The sequence below is a fragment of the Dermacentor andersoni genome, chromosome 2 (assembly GCF_023375885.2).
Source record: "Dermacentor andersoni chromosome 2, qqDerAnde1_hic_scaffold, whole genome shotgun sequence".
Taxonomy (NCBI): Eukaryota; Metazoa; Arthropoda; class Arachnida; order Ixodida; family Ixodidae; genus Dermacentor; species Dermacentor andersoni.
The window spans coordinates 68,999,315-69,016,057 of NC_092815.1; the positions used below are offsets into that span (position 1 = coordinate 68,999,315).

The following is a 16,743-nucleotide window of genomic DNA, read 5'->3' on the forward strand; positions in this document are numbered from 1 at the left end:
TTGTTAAATGATGTTCGGGCAAGTTTGCTTCGTTAATTTGGGTTGATGATAACGTTGAACCCTATCGATACCTGCCGATGAATGGAAATTTCTTTGTTAGATCGGGAACTTCATAAAATTGGATTTCATTAGATCGAGTTTTAACTGTATTAGGCTGTAATAGTGTCATGAAATGCATGAAAGAAAGACAGGCTCCAAGTATGCACTTTGTCTAACAATTTTTATTTCAGTGTATAAATAATGCACCCTCAAGGACTCTCAAGTTAAGCTTTAGATTCTGTAGACCATGGAGGCCAATGAAATTCTATGTACAAATACAACTCTTGTAAGTACTGGATTGCCAATGACATCAAAAGGTCCCCCAACTTTCTTCCCGTTTGCACTTTTATGATTGCAAGGGAGGGACAAAAACGCCAAGGGAAGCATTCGCCAAAAGGCGAAGAACAGACCAGATGGCGGCACAAAAAAAGGCTTCGCAAATCCACAGAGGACATTTGGCATATATAAACAACACGCTTATGGTACAATATTTACAGCACTGAAATGCTATGCAACAAATAATGACAAGTCTGCTAATAAAACTAGTATGAAAAAACAGCTATTAAAAGCTGCAAGATGGTACTTAAGACAATAAATCATGCCTGACTGTGGCATTGAAAAAAAAAAGGGGGGGGGGAGGGGGAGTAGGCAGGCTTTTAAAAAATATTAGCATTAAAAAAATAAACGAATTCAAAGCAAGAAAACTGGCCAACAAACAGCCACGCTGCTGACTTGTTAAACACAACAACAAAAACAAAGGAACGCATTGGCTATGCAAGAGTATTAGCCCCACAGAACTGCCACGGAGACATTCGAAAGCAATCCTGGTGGCTTCGTGGCAAGCCGAGGTTTTTGTACAGTGGTGTTTTTGATAGTGATAAAAAATATATGGACAAGACATTTTTCTGTTACTTTATGTGAAAAACCTACAAGATAAACTATAGCTACTGTGCTTAAATATGGATGAATAAGTTAATAGGTGCCACTCGCTAGCAGAGAGCATTAAAGCTCACTGGGATGGAAGCCAACTGTGAGCTAGTTTGCAGCGTGCCATGGCACTTGGCAGCCACATACCACAAGGGTACTAAGAAAGAAATCAATAGGGGTGCACAAATATTAAAAATGTTTTTTTACAGCTAATCTCACTAATAGCTGCTCCTTGTAATTTCGATTTTTCCCTGAATAGTTTCGTTATATCCTAAACTTGCATTGGGAGGAATTCACATCTCTTTTACAGCCGGTACAATTAGAAAAATTATTTGAAAATTGCACAGTCTCAATTTGTAATCTGCAAGCACTTAACTGCCAGACTTGATGCAATGCCATCCTTATGAAATTTGCAATAAATTCAGTTCCAAAAGATCGCTTGCAAACCCCTAGAAATCGGCACCGTGTGCCAATGCCATTCACCTCCACATTTCCCACAAGCCATACAGCGGCACTGCTCCACAAGGATGCACTACGAGAGGCGGAGGCACAGGTTTAGCCGACCAGAAAGAGCAAAAGAACAAATATACAGGGTACGAGTGGCAGGCCCACATATGATATTGGGCAGTAATAAGTGACATCTGTATTACACTGAACTAACAAAAAGAAAAGAAAAAAAATTAAACAGCAGGATACACTCTGACTCTTACTCAAGCTATTCTCCGGCCACACAAGGAAAACTCTGCAGACAACCCAGAGCTTGCACCCTTTACAAAAATGTAGAAAGGCATCCAGAGCACTCACAATAGTGACCGCAAATGGCGAGCAAGAGATGTGCCACGCATTCTCAGGCTCGCCCGGACTCTCCTCCTCCGAGTTCCAAACCCACCACTTCCAAGAAAATGTGCCAACAAATACTGTGGTGCAGTGCACAATGTGCCCACGACACAAAATGATCTATACAGCCGGCCCCCAATATGCACAGCGACACAAGACCTCTGCAACGCAAGGCCAGTGGCACACGCTTTATGTGACAGTTGGGGAGAGGAGGAAAAGGGGATGTGGTGGAGGGAACTAACAAAAACAAATTCCAGCCACAGCAATATCTTTGTGACGGGCATGTGAGGAACGCGGGAGCAGCTGAGCCGCCCTGGGAACATTTGCAGAACATTGCACAAGATGGCAACGCAGGCTGCTGTAAGCAGTCATGATCTGTGCAAGTCAAAAGCAGAAACAGAAAAGAGTCCAGCTCTAATGAAGAAAAAGGAACAGTGTAATATGTTATAGAAAGAAAAAGTGCCTGCTAACCTGCCTTTTCACAAATTGAGTATATGTCCTCGGAATGATATGATTGCGAGCAGGGATGAAAAAATCCAGATGCTACAAACAGAAAGATGGAGAGTTGGTGGGACTATGGCACCACTGCCAAGGGCACTTGAGCATGCATGACACGCCCTGGACCCACACACACTGCGAATGTGTTTCGTGGCATCCTCCTCGAGCATTCTCCAAGCACAGTAACAGCGTTTGAACAAGAGCAAATGACAACCATGAAGTGGCATGATGGAATATGTTCAAAATGTCTGAGGAATCATTGTAATGCATTGTTGTGGCTAAATTACAAAGTTGATGCTGTAAGTGTTCCGATGGATATCTGTTAACTGCCAAAACCGAACTGGTTTCAAGATGCGAGACCCCAAGAAAACTGCAGCAAGTTTGGGGATGCACATAATAGCCTGACCTGATTGAGAAAAAAGAAAGTGAAACACTTCAGCTTTATCCTGCACACACGCACACACAGAAGCAACAAAAAAAAAAAAAAAAAAAGAAGAAGGGTTAAGCCACACCTATAAGAGGTTTGTAGCAGAAAAATAGCTATGACAGATAAGGTGCAACTAAATCTGACTAATATGGCCAGCCATATTATTACAATTGCAGACAAAATGCAGCAAACTATACACACCCTACAAAAACAAAAGTGCATTATGAATCACAGCCATAGTGCTTTTGCAACATGGAAACAAAGCATTCACACAAACTAAAGCTGATAACAGTTTTACAAACAAATGTGAAGCACTCATCACATTGCATGCCAAACCCTGGGTACAAAGAACCGACAGGAACACTTGTTAGCCTAAGCTCTACATACATGAGAGATCAGTGGCTGCCACTTCGAAGTTTGTCACAGGGTATCCAAGAGCACTGAAGATATTTTGAAACTTCCTATGAGAAGCCGATAAAAGCCCAAAGATGGATTTAGAAAGGATGCCACTTGATGACTAACACCCAGTGCACTTCAGATTGTCATTGTGCACATAATGACTTGAACATTGTAGCTGCATTTATATGAACAGAAGGTAGCGCCAATTGGTGAGCACAGCTCCAAACTGTATATTTTTGGGACACAAATTATGCACACTGACAAACACGCACACACACGCGCACGCATACAAACTATTAACATTGTTCCCCCCACACACACACCACGTTCTTCACAACAGTTCACACATGTAACACATCCAGGTTGTGCAGTAGACAGCGATTAACAAACGAAGGTCCACAATTGTCATGAAACAAGATTGTACATGCATACAGGGGCACTCTGTGCTGGGCCATGACATCAATGAAGAGTTAGCAAATGTCCTTTTAGAAGACACTCTGGATTCAGCCTTGCTACCCAAGAAAAACTGGCCTAAGACGTAAATAAGCAGCAATGAACATCAGTTATGGCCCTGACCTGCCCCACAAGCATCCCCCTATGTACATAAAAACCATGCGCACGGCATTGAAAATAGTGCAGAAAAAAATGAGTGAGAGAGTCCCTGCCCACATTGAAAGGTCGCAGGTTTTCGAACTATCAATGGCCCAATGTGTTGCCCAGAGAACAGCATAAAATAAATAAATAAAAATTATAAAAACATCTGACAGGAATTTTTTTCACCTTACCCCTCACCTCGCCACACAGGCCCTTTCACAAGACATCTAAGTTGTGAAGGGGAGTAGGTGCGGGGCGGCGGCAGTCCAATTGAAGTTCTCATTTTCAACTTCACAGCCATTTCTTTTTTTCTGCTTGACTAATTGAAATATGGCATGTGTCAAACTAGTATCCGTTCAAGCAACACACTGAAGGCCACTTTCATCGAAGCAAAGAGGACGGGCAGGGCTACAGCATCCATAAAAATCATGAAAAACAGCAGCAGTAGTGGCAGCAGCTGAGGAACAAATAGAAGCAACAAAGTAAGATGCTGAGGAAACACACCGTGGTGAGCTATACCACACAATAAGTGTGCCAGTTATGTCCACGCTGCACACCAGAATCTGCGCTTTCTCCTTTTTTCTCTCTCTTTTTTCTTTCTTCCTTCTGCCTAAGTGACAGCAAGAGCGTGGATGGTTGCACTGTCTCTTTCTTTCGGGCAAGCACGATGGCGCTTGATGGGCTCCCATCCTAGGGGGACGAGGGCAGCGAGTGGTCGGAGCTGTCCCCCAGGGAGTCCGCGGTTGTGGCGTTGGTCGGCTTGTGGCAGCCGCCGCCGCCGCCACGGCGGCTAGACCCCAGCATGGTCGGCCGGAAGTCCGGGTGCCGACGAGCGTGCTTGGTCAAGTGGTCGGAGCGCATGAAGCGCTTGCCGCACAGCGGGCAGGCGAACTTCTTCTCGCCCGTGTGCGTCCGGTGGTGACGCGCCAGCTCGTCGGAGCGCGCGAACCGCTTGCCGCAGTCGGGCCATGTGCACGGGAATGGACGCTCTCCTGCGCAGACGAAAAAAAAAAAAAAATAGCAGAACCGAGGTTAGCGTGCAGCTTATCATTCGTTGATAGTTTACGAGTCGTGAAAACCCGCTTTCGGAAGCGGCGAACACACACACACACACACACACACACACACACACACTATATATATATATATATATATTTATATATGCCAGAAGGCGCATGAGCGGGTTAAAGCCCAGTGTACGTCGACACTGTCTTAACATCCGATTTAATGAAGAACTAATTAGCGTACGGCTGAAGTACCAACAGAAGAAGCCAGATACTGTGGTTGCCGTAAAGGTGTCCCCTAGAATATTTTAAACCATCCAAAAAAATACAAGTGATGAATTGCATTTGAGGAGTTTCTAACACCACTGCGTGTATTGAAGTAACGGAGTTTTTAAACCACATTTATTGCGGATATTTGTCTGCAAGAGCAAATATAAAATCGCATTTTTAAAATAATCGCGCTGAATCTATTGCACATAAATTTCCCACCAAAAACAGAATCGGTGCGATTTAACGGTGGTGCGGTTCCCGTGAGAACATGTCCCCATGACCCGCGAGCACCATCCAAACATTCAAAACGCACACAGCGAACGCAGGATGCGGCCGCAGTGCCGGACACCCGAAGAACGAAGAAAGCGCTCTGGAAACAGGCCCGCCCAGCCAGAGAGAGCACGAATTCGAATGGGCGCGGGTTAAAGGGAAGGAAAAAGAAACACGCACGCAAGCACGGCACGCAAGAAACGGCCCCTTTGTCGTCCTCCGAAAACCGGAAGAGCCACGAACCGCCAAGAGCGCCGTTTTTCCCAAGAAAGAGCCAGAGGCGAAAGCCCTTTGCCAAGACTGTCGCGTCCGTCACCAGGGGACGCCACACTCCCACGACGGAAGAAACGAAATGAGCGACATGCGCGAGCCCGCAGCGGCGACCTCCGAAGCCTCTCCGCGCTGGGAGAAAAAGCGGGCACCGATCTCTCTGGAGACGCGAGAAGTGCGCGCGGGTTAATCCGCGAGGACGCATGCTGATTTCTCAAGCTCCCATGCCAGTGCAGGCGGGCAGTACGTCGTCCGCAACCCGTTGGCGCGCACGGGAGCGACCTTCGACTGCAAAGGTAGCGGCGTCAGCGCTCTCGGGGCCTTTGGCACTGGCACGCCCAGGGAGGGCGAAACAAAGGCAGTTCGCTCCGCGCCCCGTTTCGCCGTCCGGGCCCGGAGGAGAAAGAAGGGGCGTGGCACGGGCACGTTTATTTTTGAAGCCGTTTAGCGAACGCGACGCAAAACACGTTTCGAAACGGGCGCGACCGCGGGCCCGGATCGCTCTTTCGACGACAGCGCGCGGGCCAGCCAGGCAAGGGTCGCGTACCGCGAACCTCGCGTTGTCCTCCCGTCCGTCCCTAGTGCGAAAGGGAGGGGGGGGGGGGGGGCAGGAAAGATGCTGATGCAAGGACGCCGGGACGAAAGCCAGCCGTGCGCTGTTGCGAAGCCAGAGAGACGACAGCCAAATAGCGCGTCGGAAAATACACGAGCAATATGGCGCAAAACAAGTCCGGGCAGGCGCAGCTCTAACCCGACACAAGACGCGGGGTGCCCCACCCACCCACCTCGTTTGATACCATCAGCAGCACGCTTTCTCTCCCCCTCGGCCACCGGCAAATCGCCCTGCTGGAAAATCAAGCGGAACAGCAGAAACGCAGTCGGCACAAAAGCTCGCAGAGCGCGCGCGCCCGCTCGCCTTTCAAAGCGCAATCAGAGCGCGGATTGCGCGACGTCGCGGAAAAGCGGCGGCCGAGCTTCGAAAAGAAACGCGGCAGCGCTCCCCCCTCGGTGGGCAACGCGAGAGCTGGAAACGGATCGCCACTTTCCTCGGCGGCACAGTCGGACAGTTTGCCGAGCGGTGCTGGGCGCCCCCGTGCTGCCGCTAAATCACTTCGGAGACGCTTTCGCGCGGCGCGATGTCCACGGCGCCTCACTGGGGCGACAAACTGGCTTAGCCCAATCGACGCGCCACTGCAAGCGAAAGCCCGGAAGCACACGCGTTTTCTTACTCGCTTGAAATCAAAAAAGAAAAAAAGGAAAGAAATAAATAACTTGCTGGGAACCCAAAATGACGTACGAGAAGAAATGCACTTCCTGCGAGTAACACCGCGATTAGCGAATATCGTTCACATTTAGCATGAAAGGCGGAACATTACAGCCATTCGGTACACGCCGCAACAATGCAATATCGAACAGTTCGGCAATAACAAGCACTCCGGAGTGTTGCACCGCACCCGCTCAGCTCTTCGCCATTAAAAATTAAATTGTGGGGTTTTACGTGCCAAAACCATTATTATGAGGCACGCCGTAGTGGGGGGGACTCCGGAAATTTCGACCACCTGGGGTTCTTTAACGTGCACCTAAATCTAAGTACACGGGTGTTTTCGCATTTCGCACCCATCGAAATGTGGCCGCCGTGGCCGGGATTCGATCCCGCGACCTCGTGCTCAGCAGCCCAACACCATCGCCACTGAGCAACCACGGCGGGTGGCTCTTCGCCATTGTCAAGACGATCAATCAAGTGTGAACTCCGAGCGCAGCGACAATAGAACAGTAGGCTAAGACTATATATATATATATATATATATATATATATATATATATATATATAAGCGGGTGGGGGCATCAAATTGAGCCTTGAGACAACAGTTGCGATCCTGGTGTTTATGTTAGCAAAAAGCAGGGAGAGGGCAGCGTGTGGGCACACCGCGAACCGTCAGCGCTTTTTCCTTTGTGTTACTTTTCAGGTCGCTTTTGTAAGCCAAGTGAACGAAACTTGACGTCGAAAGGCCTGCCAGGGTTATCCTCGCACATGCCTGCTGTCAGTTGTTAGCATGCCGCGAGGTGAGGGCCCGCACAGAGATTTATTTGTTGACTCTCGCAGCATAGGAGCACGTAAAGGATGACAACACTCGTCGTAACACATTTGACACTCTCCCAAAAATTCAGAGAGCGAGGTCGTTCGCCTTCGAACACACCGCGAAGAACGTGAGCGCTATAATCCTCTTCCTCAATCCGCATATTTATTTTTCCCTTGTGTATAGACAAAAGTATACTTGCAACAGATAAGTTGCGTCAGACTCGCCAAGACAATGGAAAACAACATCGCTCGTATGTTCGGCTCCTAATATAAGGAGCCAATTCTGTGCCCATAACGCGCAGCCTAAGCAAGCGTAGAATATTAAAGCCTATGTACTCGGTGGGTATCTTCTAATGCGCACCTTGCGAACACGAAATAATGAAGAAAAAAAAATTGGAGGACGCTAAAGCTTCGCCTTTAGGAGTGGAACCCGATAGATTTCAAAGATCCTTGACTTCTTGTCACGCTTCCCGGCAACCGAAGCTTTCTTGCGGTTGCGTGTTGTTGTAAGGAACCGAGCGGGCCGGGCCGCTCGGAAAGGTGGCTTGTGTTTGAGTTTCTGCGTAACAGAATTACGTTTTCTGGCATATTCAGTCCGACGCTATCATGTATGTAGGTTGTGTGTAAGTCATACTTTACGATTTTTCTACGTGTGTTACTTTGAGGAGTTGAATTATTTCAGTAACTCATCTGCGCCACGATGAGGGCCTGTGTGGTTGTGGTTCGGAATGATTGATCGCCAAGCAACATCCGACAGCGGATTTTTTGCAAGACGGGGCCCTCAACGCTATCGCATTAAAAAGCTACGGCCGAGTTCAGCCTGACGCACGCCTGACGCCACGTTCCAACAATTCCGAGCGTGCTCACCGATAGCTCGTTCTCAGGCTCACACAAAGCAGGCATTGCGTTTTCGACGGCACGCAAGCGACAATTTACTCCGACGATAGGCGCAACTGTTACATAAAGGTCATCAATGGTGCTTGTTTAAAAAAAAAAAAAGAAAAAATATCTAGGTGCAACCCGCTCACGGGTCGACGAATGCATCGCAAACGTGCGAGTTTACGTGGTGGTTACACGAGACGCGGCCCCGCCTCCTTCCCGTGGACCAAAGTCGCCGACCACCGCAGGTCACGAAGCTTCTCGATCAAACAATTCGGTATGGGGGGGAAGGGCAACCTTTGCAGGCGAAGGAGACCCGACGGCAGATTTCGTCGCCACCGCCCGCCGGAGAGGCCTCAACAGGTCGGCGACAACAGGATGCGCGGCTCGGTCGTGCGCGAAGCACGTGCGGCAGCCACGGCCGCACGTGGCACGGAGGAGGGGGGGGCGGCGGCCCCGGGCGGGCGCGGTCGGCAGCATAGCCGGCTCGCGGCGGCAGCTGACGCGCGTCCGTCGACCCACATGGTGCCAGGTGGCGCGCACCTATTTAAACGCCAGGAGGAGGGAGACCGGAGGGGAAGGACAGGTGCGACACCGGCAGGCAGATGGTGCCGACAGCTGCTGCCAGAGGCATCGAGGCAGCAAAGACGTCGCGCCGGCGAGCCTCCTCACCCGCCATTCCGGTCGCCGTCCCAACCGCAGTCCGACGGCGGCGCCTGGCCGGCGCTGTCGACGTCCCGACCGTCCCCTCCGGCAGGGACGACTTCGCCTGCATTGCGGGGCCACGGCTGGTGCACGATGATTCACCGGGAGCGCGTGCCGTGGGCAGGCACGACCATCCGGCGCGCGGCGCCCCAAGTATATGAAGCCCGGCAGCACGGGCTTGCTGCCAACGCAACTTTCGGCAGCGACAGTGCCCCTCATCGAACGCGGCGGGTTGCGGTTTTTACTGGCGTCGAGAAATGTTCGCTTCGACGTGGTACCGCTACCGAAGCAAACAGGCGACATCGTCCAAACAAACAGCACCTCAGCTAGCACTCCTACCATGCTTCCTGCCCCCCCCCCCCATTTTTTTTCTTGCCTCCTCCCTAACAGTGTCAGAATCACTGTGTCTAATCATCATTTTGAACGCGCAACTTTCACAAGATACGCAAGCGGACCTTCGACCATACATCTACAGGATACGACCGCAGTCGGCGGCAACGTCTCCACAACCGGAAGCACCAAACCGCTGCAGGTGCGGCAAAGGTAACCAGATGGGGGGCACACAAAATCTATCGCGCCCAACCCGTTCCCCTCGACACGTTAGAGGTCGTCGACTTGACCGGAGCCGCTTGCCCCGGCCAGGCAGAATGACCCCCACCGGGCGGCGGCTCTCCTTGGAAAGACGCCCACCCGGCGCGTCGGCGCCCACTCGCACACAGGCGAGGCAACGCCACAACAATCGCCGCTATCTGCTCGGCCCCGACGCGCGCAGAGGAGAGAAAACGAGCCGGCGACGCGAAGGCGCGCGTTCGTGTCGCACTGCTCGCAACCCTCCCTTTGGGACCGGGGGATCGGCCGCAGGTTGAGTGGCCGCCGCTTCGGCAGCTTTCGTCGGTGCGATGGCCCCCGAGGGCGCCTGTATCCACGCGCATCCCCGGCCGCGATAAAACGGAAGAGGTCAATTGCATCGGCGCAACCCGTCATGACCCCCGCGCAGCACGCACGGGCACGCCGCGTCATCGAGCCGCAGCGGCGGGGGACAACTGCGCTGCTACGCACGGCGCGCCCGTCCGTCAACAAAGTTGCACCAGACTCGCGCGGATTCCCGCTCGCGAAGGAGCGCTTCCATTCTGGAAGCCCCGCCAAAATTTTCGGCATTACTATACGTAACAGTATTATCGCCCTAAAAAGTAAAAACGAAAAGCCAGATTATCGTGAAAAGAGCCGGGAGAAACCGAAAAAAGAAATACGAGAGCTGATCGGCGCCTAACACCAGTGGCGGTGCAAAAATTCGGAGCGACGGTGAACCGACAGATGGGGACCTCCTTCCGCCGCCGGCATTCGCCGGGAGAAAGGGGGCCCACAGGGGTGCCACACCCCTCGCCTCCTTCACACACACCACCAGCTGCTTCGGTCACGAATCTCGGGAGCCGTCGAGCAGCAAACTGCCCGACTTCCGCCGGCGAAGAAGAAAGAAACAAGAGTAGTGCCAAGCACCACCGACTTGGCCGACTCAGCCAGCGCACGGTGGGAGAGCAACGAGGCAGAGGAAAAAAAAGAACAGAAAGACGATCGAAAAAACAGCCACTGCAGCCTCTCCCACGTTACACGCACCTCCGGTCCAGGTGTCGTCCGCCGGTGCGCTCACTCCCGACGGCTCCCAGCACCTAACGTCTCTCCCTCTCCCTCTCTTCCTTGCCTACCTTCCTCCTCTCAGCCTTTTAAATCGCTGCCGCGATTCGCGTCCATTCACCGCGCGACCGAACCGACAAACAAGCCTACGCCCCCTTGGGGAAGCAGCGACAGTCGGCGAGGCAGGCACCGCCTGGGGCCGCGTCGGTGCTTTAAGCTAGGCTAGGCTACACCTGTGCGGACGAAGTAAGACAACTAAAGAAACTTACACCTAAATCGCGGCTCCGTTGGCGCACTATAAAACACACAAGGATTTAAACGAGAGAGTGAGTGGGGCTCAGGGGACGAGAAGGGAAGCCAATGCGCGTCCGTGGTTCCCCACCGGGACGCAGCCATTCACTCACAACGACGGATCACAATGCGCGTCCTCGTACGCGTTGGCGGCGACCAGAGAAAACACGGCCTCGGGGTCCAGAGAACGGGAAGGGCCGCCATGAATGAATGAATCGTAACTCGGGCGCTCCCCGCGGGTCTGAGAAGAACGACTCCCCTCCGCGTCGCCTGAGAAACACGGTGCCCCATTCACATGCGCGGCGGGGAGGAGGGCGAGGGACCGCCCCGCGCGAGAACGGCGGCCACCTTGCAGGTTTGGAGAAAAGAGCGCATCACGTTCGGGAACGGTCTGGTCTGCGGGCTCGGTGCGTAGATGGGTAGCAAGCAGCACCGCGTTGCCACGACGAGGTCTGCGTAACGGAAGCCCGCATCCCCGAGAGACTGAACCGGAAGCAGGTACTTGCGCAGTTCAAACGAGGACCCCCTGCAGCGTTGACTGCACCCCCTGCAGTGCGCGTCTTTCAACGCTACATCGTCTCGCCAAGTCGGGTCTACGCAGGACGCTATATTTAGGAACCAGCGGTTACACGTGGAGAAATCGAATATAACCACGTGATGCAGAACTGTCTGTCCATAATACAGCAATGTCAGAAAAAAGTAAGGCACCCCAGTTTATTATTTTTTTTTCCATGGAGAGTCGGTTTATGCTGCTGCTAGTTTCGATAAATTCGACGGAGACTGACCACTGCAAGTGTGCTAGTTAGAACCTTCCCAGCTAGCCGCTTTCCGCATTAATATATTCGTGTATGCATATGCGTACACTCAACTATGCCATCGTCATAATGGGCGCACGCGCGAAGACATCACACTTGCGGCTACAGCGAGCCCAATCACCATAAAATAAGGGCCTTCAGAGCTGACCCGTTATTCCGGGAAAAGACATAATTTTCGGGAGAAAACACAGAATCCGCAAAGCAGCAACTGCGAGGACAATAGCGGAAGGCCGAAGGTTGCCCTTGCTTCGCCACCGTGGCGATTTAGGGTAGCGTTGACGGTGCGCGTCCACTTCGTTTTGTTGTTTTCGCAGCGAAACGCGCTCTGTGTTTCTGAAGACCCTCTAAAGCATTTTGCGCGAGGCATTCGCCATACACAGCGGGACATCAGGACGATGCTGACGCCCACGGCTACGCCAACAGCGACGGTGCGAACTCACCTATAGAGACTTTTATAATTGCTATCGCGATAAAATGGGGAAGCCATGTGGATGTATCCACTTCGGAGGCATCGTCCTCCTGCCTAGAACCGTGGGCCGATGCCAAAGGTAGTGAAGTGTGAGTAAAAGAGAAACAAAAAAAAGTCATTGGCCCGAAGGGCGAAAAGATGCAGCAGCGATGGCAAGGTTTGGCGTTGCGCGTGAACCCTATGGACATACACTGGGGGCGACGTGTTGGCGCGACCCGGAGCGCAAGGCACGAAACGCGGGTCGTCGCGGTCGAACCGAGCTGCCACCCGCAGAGCAGAGGCAAGGCAAGTTCCCGCCAGCATCGAGCGGCAAGGACCTGCTGCTGTTAGCCATCGGAAGGTAACCAAGTCATGCCCCGGGGATCCGCGGCTGGCGACGTGAGCGACGGTAATTAAATCGAACGCCAATGAACGGGCCCCGCCAACCACACCCTGCGACCTCAACCTTGGGGGCACGTCCTCCACCCCCTCCGCCACCTATACCGGTCCGCGCGAGTGTCTACAGAGCGTGACGCGCCGTTTATTCCGCTTCCCCGATAAGCGCGCGCGCGCGGCGTCGCCCGCCGGTTTTTTGCCAAAGCGCGGGGGTCACAGAACAGTGGACCGTCGCCAGTCAATGCCTCCTCCTCGGTAAACAAAAGCCAAGCCGCACAGCAACAGAAAGGATGGAGCGGAACAAAAAACAGGAAAGTCCCACTGGTTAGGCGTCAGTGACCGTTCCGTTGAAGGAAAAACAAGCCTAATGGGTTGAGCGCTCGATTGAGATAATGAGCTGTAATGGCGCGTCCCTCTCTGCACCGCGTGCGCTCTCGACAAAAACAGTCACTTTACAGTAAACATGAGTGTAAGACTGCGAGGTTTGAAGTAGTCCACTAACTGCTCAGTGAGTTACGAGAGACGCCCTACATGTGGTGGCGGGCTCCAAATTTTGACCTCACCGGGGGGCATTTTTATTGCGATAGCAGTTATATATGGACACTCCGGGCGCATTTTCTGCCGTCGCCGCGAGGTTCCGTATGAGTGAAAGCGTGTGAGGGTGAGCCGGCGAGCGCGGTTCAATCTCGCGTATGCGAGCGAGGAACGCCGCCCGGATGCGTGCCCTCCTCCTCTGGCGAGCGAGGCAGTGGGGTCAGGTGAGGGAGGAGGGGAGTTCTTCTCCGGCAGCTGCTAGGGTGCCTCGATGTCCGGTGGCTTCGTATGCATTGTGCTTTCGACGTTTCGTTCACGTTGAAGCGACAGATGCGCGGAGGTCAATTGGCCCGCGGCTGCTGCCGAGATTCCTAACTCCAGCGTTTTCACAGACAGTTCCCGCTGTCATCGAGCGAGATGTGTTCGTGTTTACCTGTGCGCGCGTGACACCGTGCTGGTTAATTTAGTTAGAACACGTTGGCGGGCTAGTTGGTTTGTATCCATGATAGAATGTGTAAGCGCGACTGAACAAGGACGTAGAAATGAACAGACACACAAAGACAGCGCAGTCTCAGTGTGTGTTTCTTTCTACGTCTTCGTTGAGTCACGCTTACATATTCTATCATTGTTAATTTAGTTAGTGAGCGAATGTTTACAAGTTTACACGGCCTATAAAACTACTATCCTTACTTCGTACAGCTGTCTACTAATTTGCTATCGCAATCGGTGCGCTTCGCCTTTCGGGCGGAACTGCCTTTTTTTTTACCGTCCACCCGAAGAGCAGTACACGCGAGTGCACGCCTTCCGCCCTCATCAGAACGTGGCCGGTTATCGGAAGCCGTGACTGAACGCCATAGCCCCCGCGGCGAGTAACCAGGAGCGCGGCACGAGGAAAATATTTTCGACCACTCGCGCGGGCAGATCGAGCTCCACGGAAAGGAAGAAATTAATTTTCGCGATAACAAGACATGCCGGCCAGCGTTGAGCCAAGGTATCGCTCACCAAAACGCTCGCGCGGGGGCTGCTCACTGCTGAGCCGAAACGACGCGGTATCAAATCTCGTTGCCGGCGTAAAAAAAAGTTAATTTTATATCCTATAATAATGTTCACACAATACGTCCTTCACAATATAACGCTGCCGGGATAGCGTCCCTACTTTGCAGCTGTCATTAAAAAAACGTCCGCGATGACATTCGGCTCGAATGCACCATCCTGCGGCGGCCGAAGATACGCATTCGCGCCAGCGAAAACGATACCCCCCTTGGAACACAGCACATCAGGGTATCCAGGATTCTCGATAAATCGCTCGAGATAGCCCCCAGAGCGACGACTCACTGGAGCGGCGGGCGTCCTTGGAAACCATGGAAGACGAAAACAAACTTTCGTTTTTTCTTTCCTATTTTTTTTCTCTCCCCGTGCTGTCAACGCAGTCGATACCAATGCTAGGTGAAAATAACCTGGGTACGACGCGCGTCATTCCGTTTCATCAAGCCCGCTTCCACTGGCTCAGCCAATCAATGCTAACGAAAGAGCCGTACGTTCCGAGATACAAATCCGATAATACGGCCTAGGAAACATGGCAAGCTGGTCTACACTTCTGTCCGAGTGCACAGTGTCGAAGGCCGGCACGACTAATTGGATTTCGCAACCAGTTACAGAATATGGGATGGCAACGGCAAGGGGAAGAGAGAGAACGACAGGGAAAGACGGAAACAGCTTAGAGCCGCCGAGACCCGGAAAAACAAAACCGAGCGACGTTCGTACCAGGTAAAACGAAGACGACTTCGTGTGCGTGCGCTTTTGGCCCTCTAGAAAGGGCTGACGGGAGGCGACAGCTTCGGGCCGAGCCAACGGAATCGTACCACGAGGAACCCCCGTATCTGGAACAGCAGTGCGGAACAAGAAGGCTCGCGAGGCCAGCCGGCGAGAGTGCCACGCCCACTCCGCGGCCAGCCAGCGCGCGCGCGCCGCTTCCTCTACTGCAACAACTAAACGGCCACCGCGCCGCTCTCCCCGGCGCGAACGAGATCGACCACGAATCGAAAGGAAAGAACAAAGGAGGGGAGAAGAGGCGAGAAGAAAATCGAGCGCTGCAACGCAGAGCGGGCCAGCGCGAGATGAACATAGAAAACCGGGATAACAGGAACCGCGACTTTCACCGCCGTCGCTTCAACCCGTTCGCTCGTCGTCGTCGTCCGCCTGCGCTGCCTTCCGTGCTCGCGCCTAGATCACTCACGAAGGGGGGCGCGGCGCGGTCGCCGCCCCACCTCCATCTGCGCCGTCGCGAGGGGCGGCGGCGGCACCGGGGTCTCGTTCGAATCGAATCGCGGTGTTTAAGTTTCCAAGGTTGGCTGCACAGTGGTCTACGAGAAACGCTGCAATAGGGGGGGCTCCGGATTAATTTTTACTCTCCACGGGATGATTCTCGCACGCGAAGGACGTTACAAGAGCGTTCTGAATTTCGCATTAGGCGGCATACGCCCTCAGCAGTCGGGTATCGAACCCACGAATGAGGCCACGTGCGGGCTCGTGCGATCCGCGCACTTTCCTTTTTTCAAATTACGAAGATTGCACCGAAGCAAGACTTCTCTCGTTTCAGACCGAAAGAGCCCCACAATTCCCTGCGAATGCCGTAATCTACAGTTAATGCGTAGTACAGTGCTGCGTTGCTATAGCTCCACAAAGCGGCACCAAAACGTCGGAAAAGCGGCCTATGTGCCAAAGCCAGAAAGAGAATTGGGGCCGGGCAAATAAATGCGTGTGAGCAAGGGGGAGGGGGCAGGCGTGAGTGGGTGCGTCGTCAAGGGCCGCCGCCGCCGTTTCGAGGGGACGCGCTAGTAACGTCACTGCGATGCTCCCAATACGTCATCGCACGAGTGCGACTGTCACATACACATACGCCGCTCTTCACAGAGAGCAGAGTAGAAAGGAGGCCCTGCAGATGGCACATAACGTCGGGTAGCAGATGCCGATTATCATCCTCCCGGAGTGCATATTTGTATACAGTTTTCTTTCAGGCGCTTTATAAGACATCGCCGAGCATCCATTGGCGCGATGGCCGCCCACCGCCGTCGCGTTTGACGCTCGCGCCCCGCACAGGCAAGGGCGCGTCGCCACGGTCGCGCCGCAACAATCACGCCGCGGGGCGACACCTGAGACGCGAGCGAGCCAGCCTCGAAGAAGCACGAAAAAGCGGGCAGGGACACGCAGCTCTCGCTCTCGGCCGCCATAGAATCAGATCCGCGAAAAGAAAAGCAGGTCGTACGGAACCGACCGCCGAGGAGAGCCGTGACCGAGCGGCACCGGAGGGAACGCTCACCGCCACCTCCTTGCCGAGGAAACACCACTCCCGTCGAGCGAGAAAACTGGACCAGCAAGTGCGCGCGCGCGAGCTCTCTTTGCTTTTTTCTTTCGACAGCGCGACGCAG

General features: G+C 53.0%; 1 protein-coding gene across 1 annotated transcript in view; it reads right to left on the bottom strand.

Moving 5' to 3' along the window:
- Positions 1–203: 203 nt before the first annotated feature.
- The window catches only part of LOC126541915 (uncharacterized), a 35,087-nt gene continuing 18,547 nt past the window's right edge, over positions 204–16,743 (bottom strand). The window contains exon 2 of the mRNA XM_050188879.3: positions 204–4,713. Coding sequence (XP_050044836.1) covers positions 4,412–4,713 — 302 coding nt within the window. The 3' untranslated portion in view covers positions 204–4,411. The remainder of the gene's footprint in view (positions 4,714–16,743) is intronic.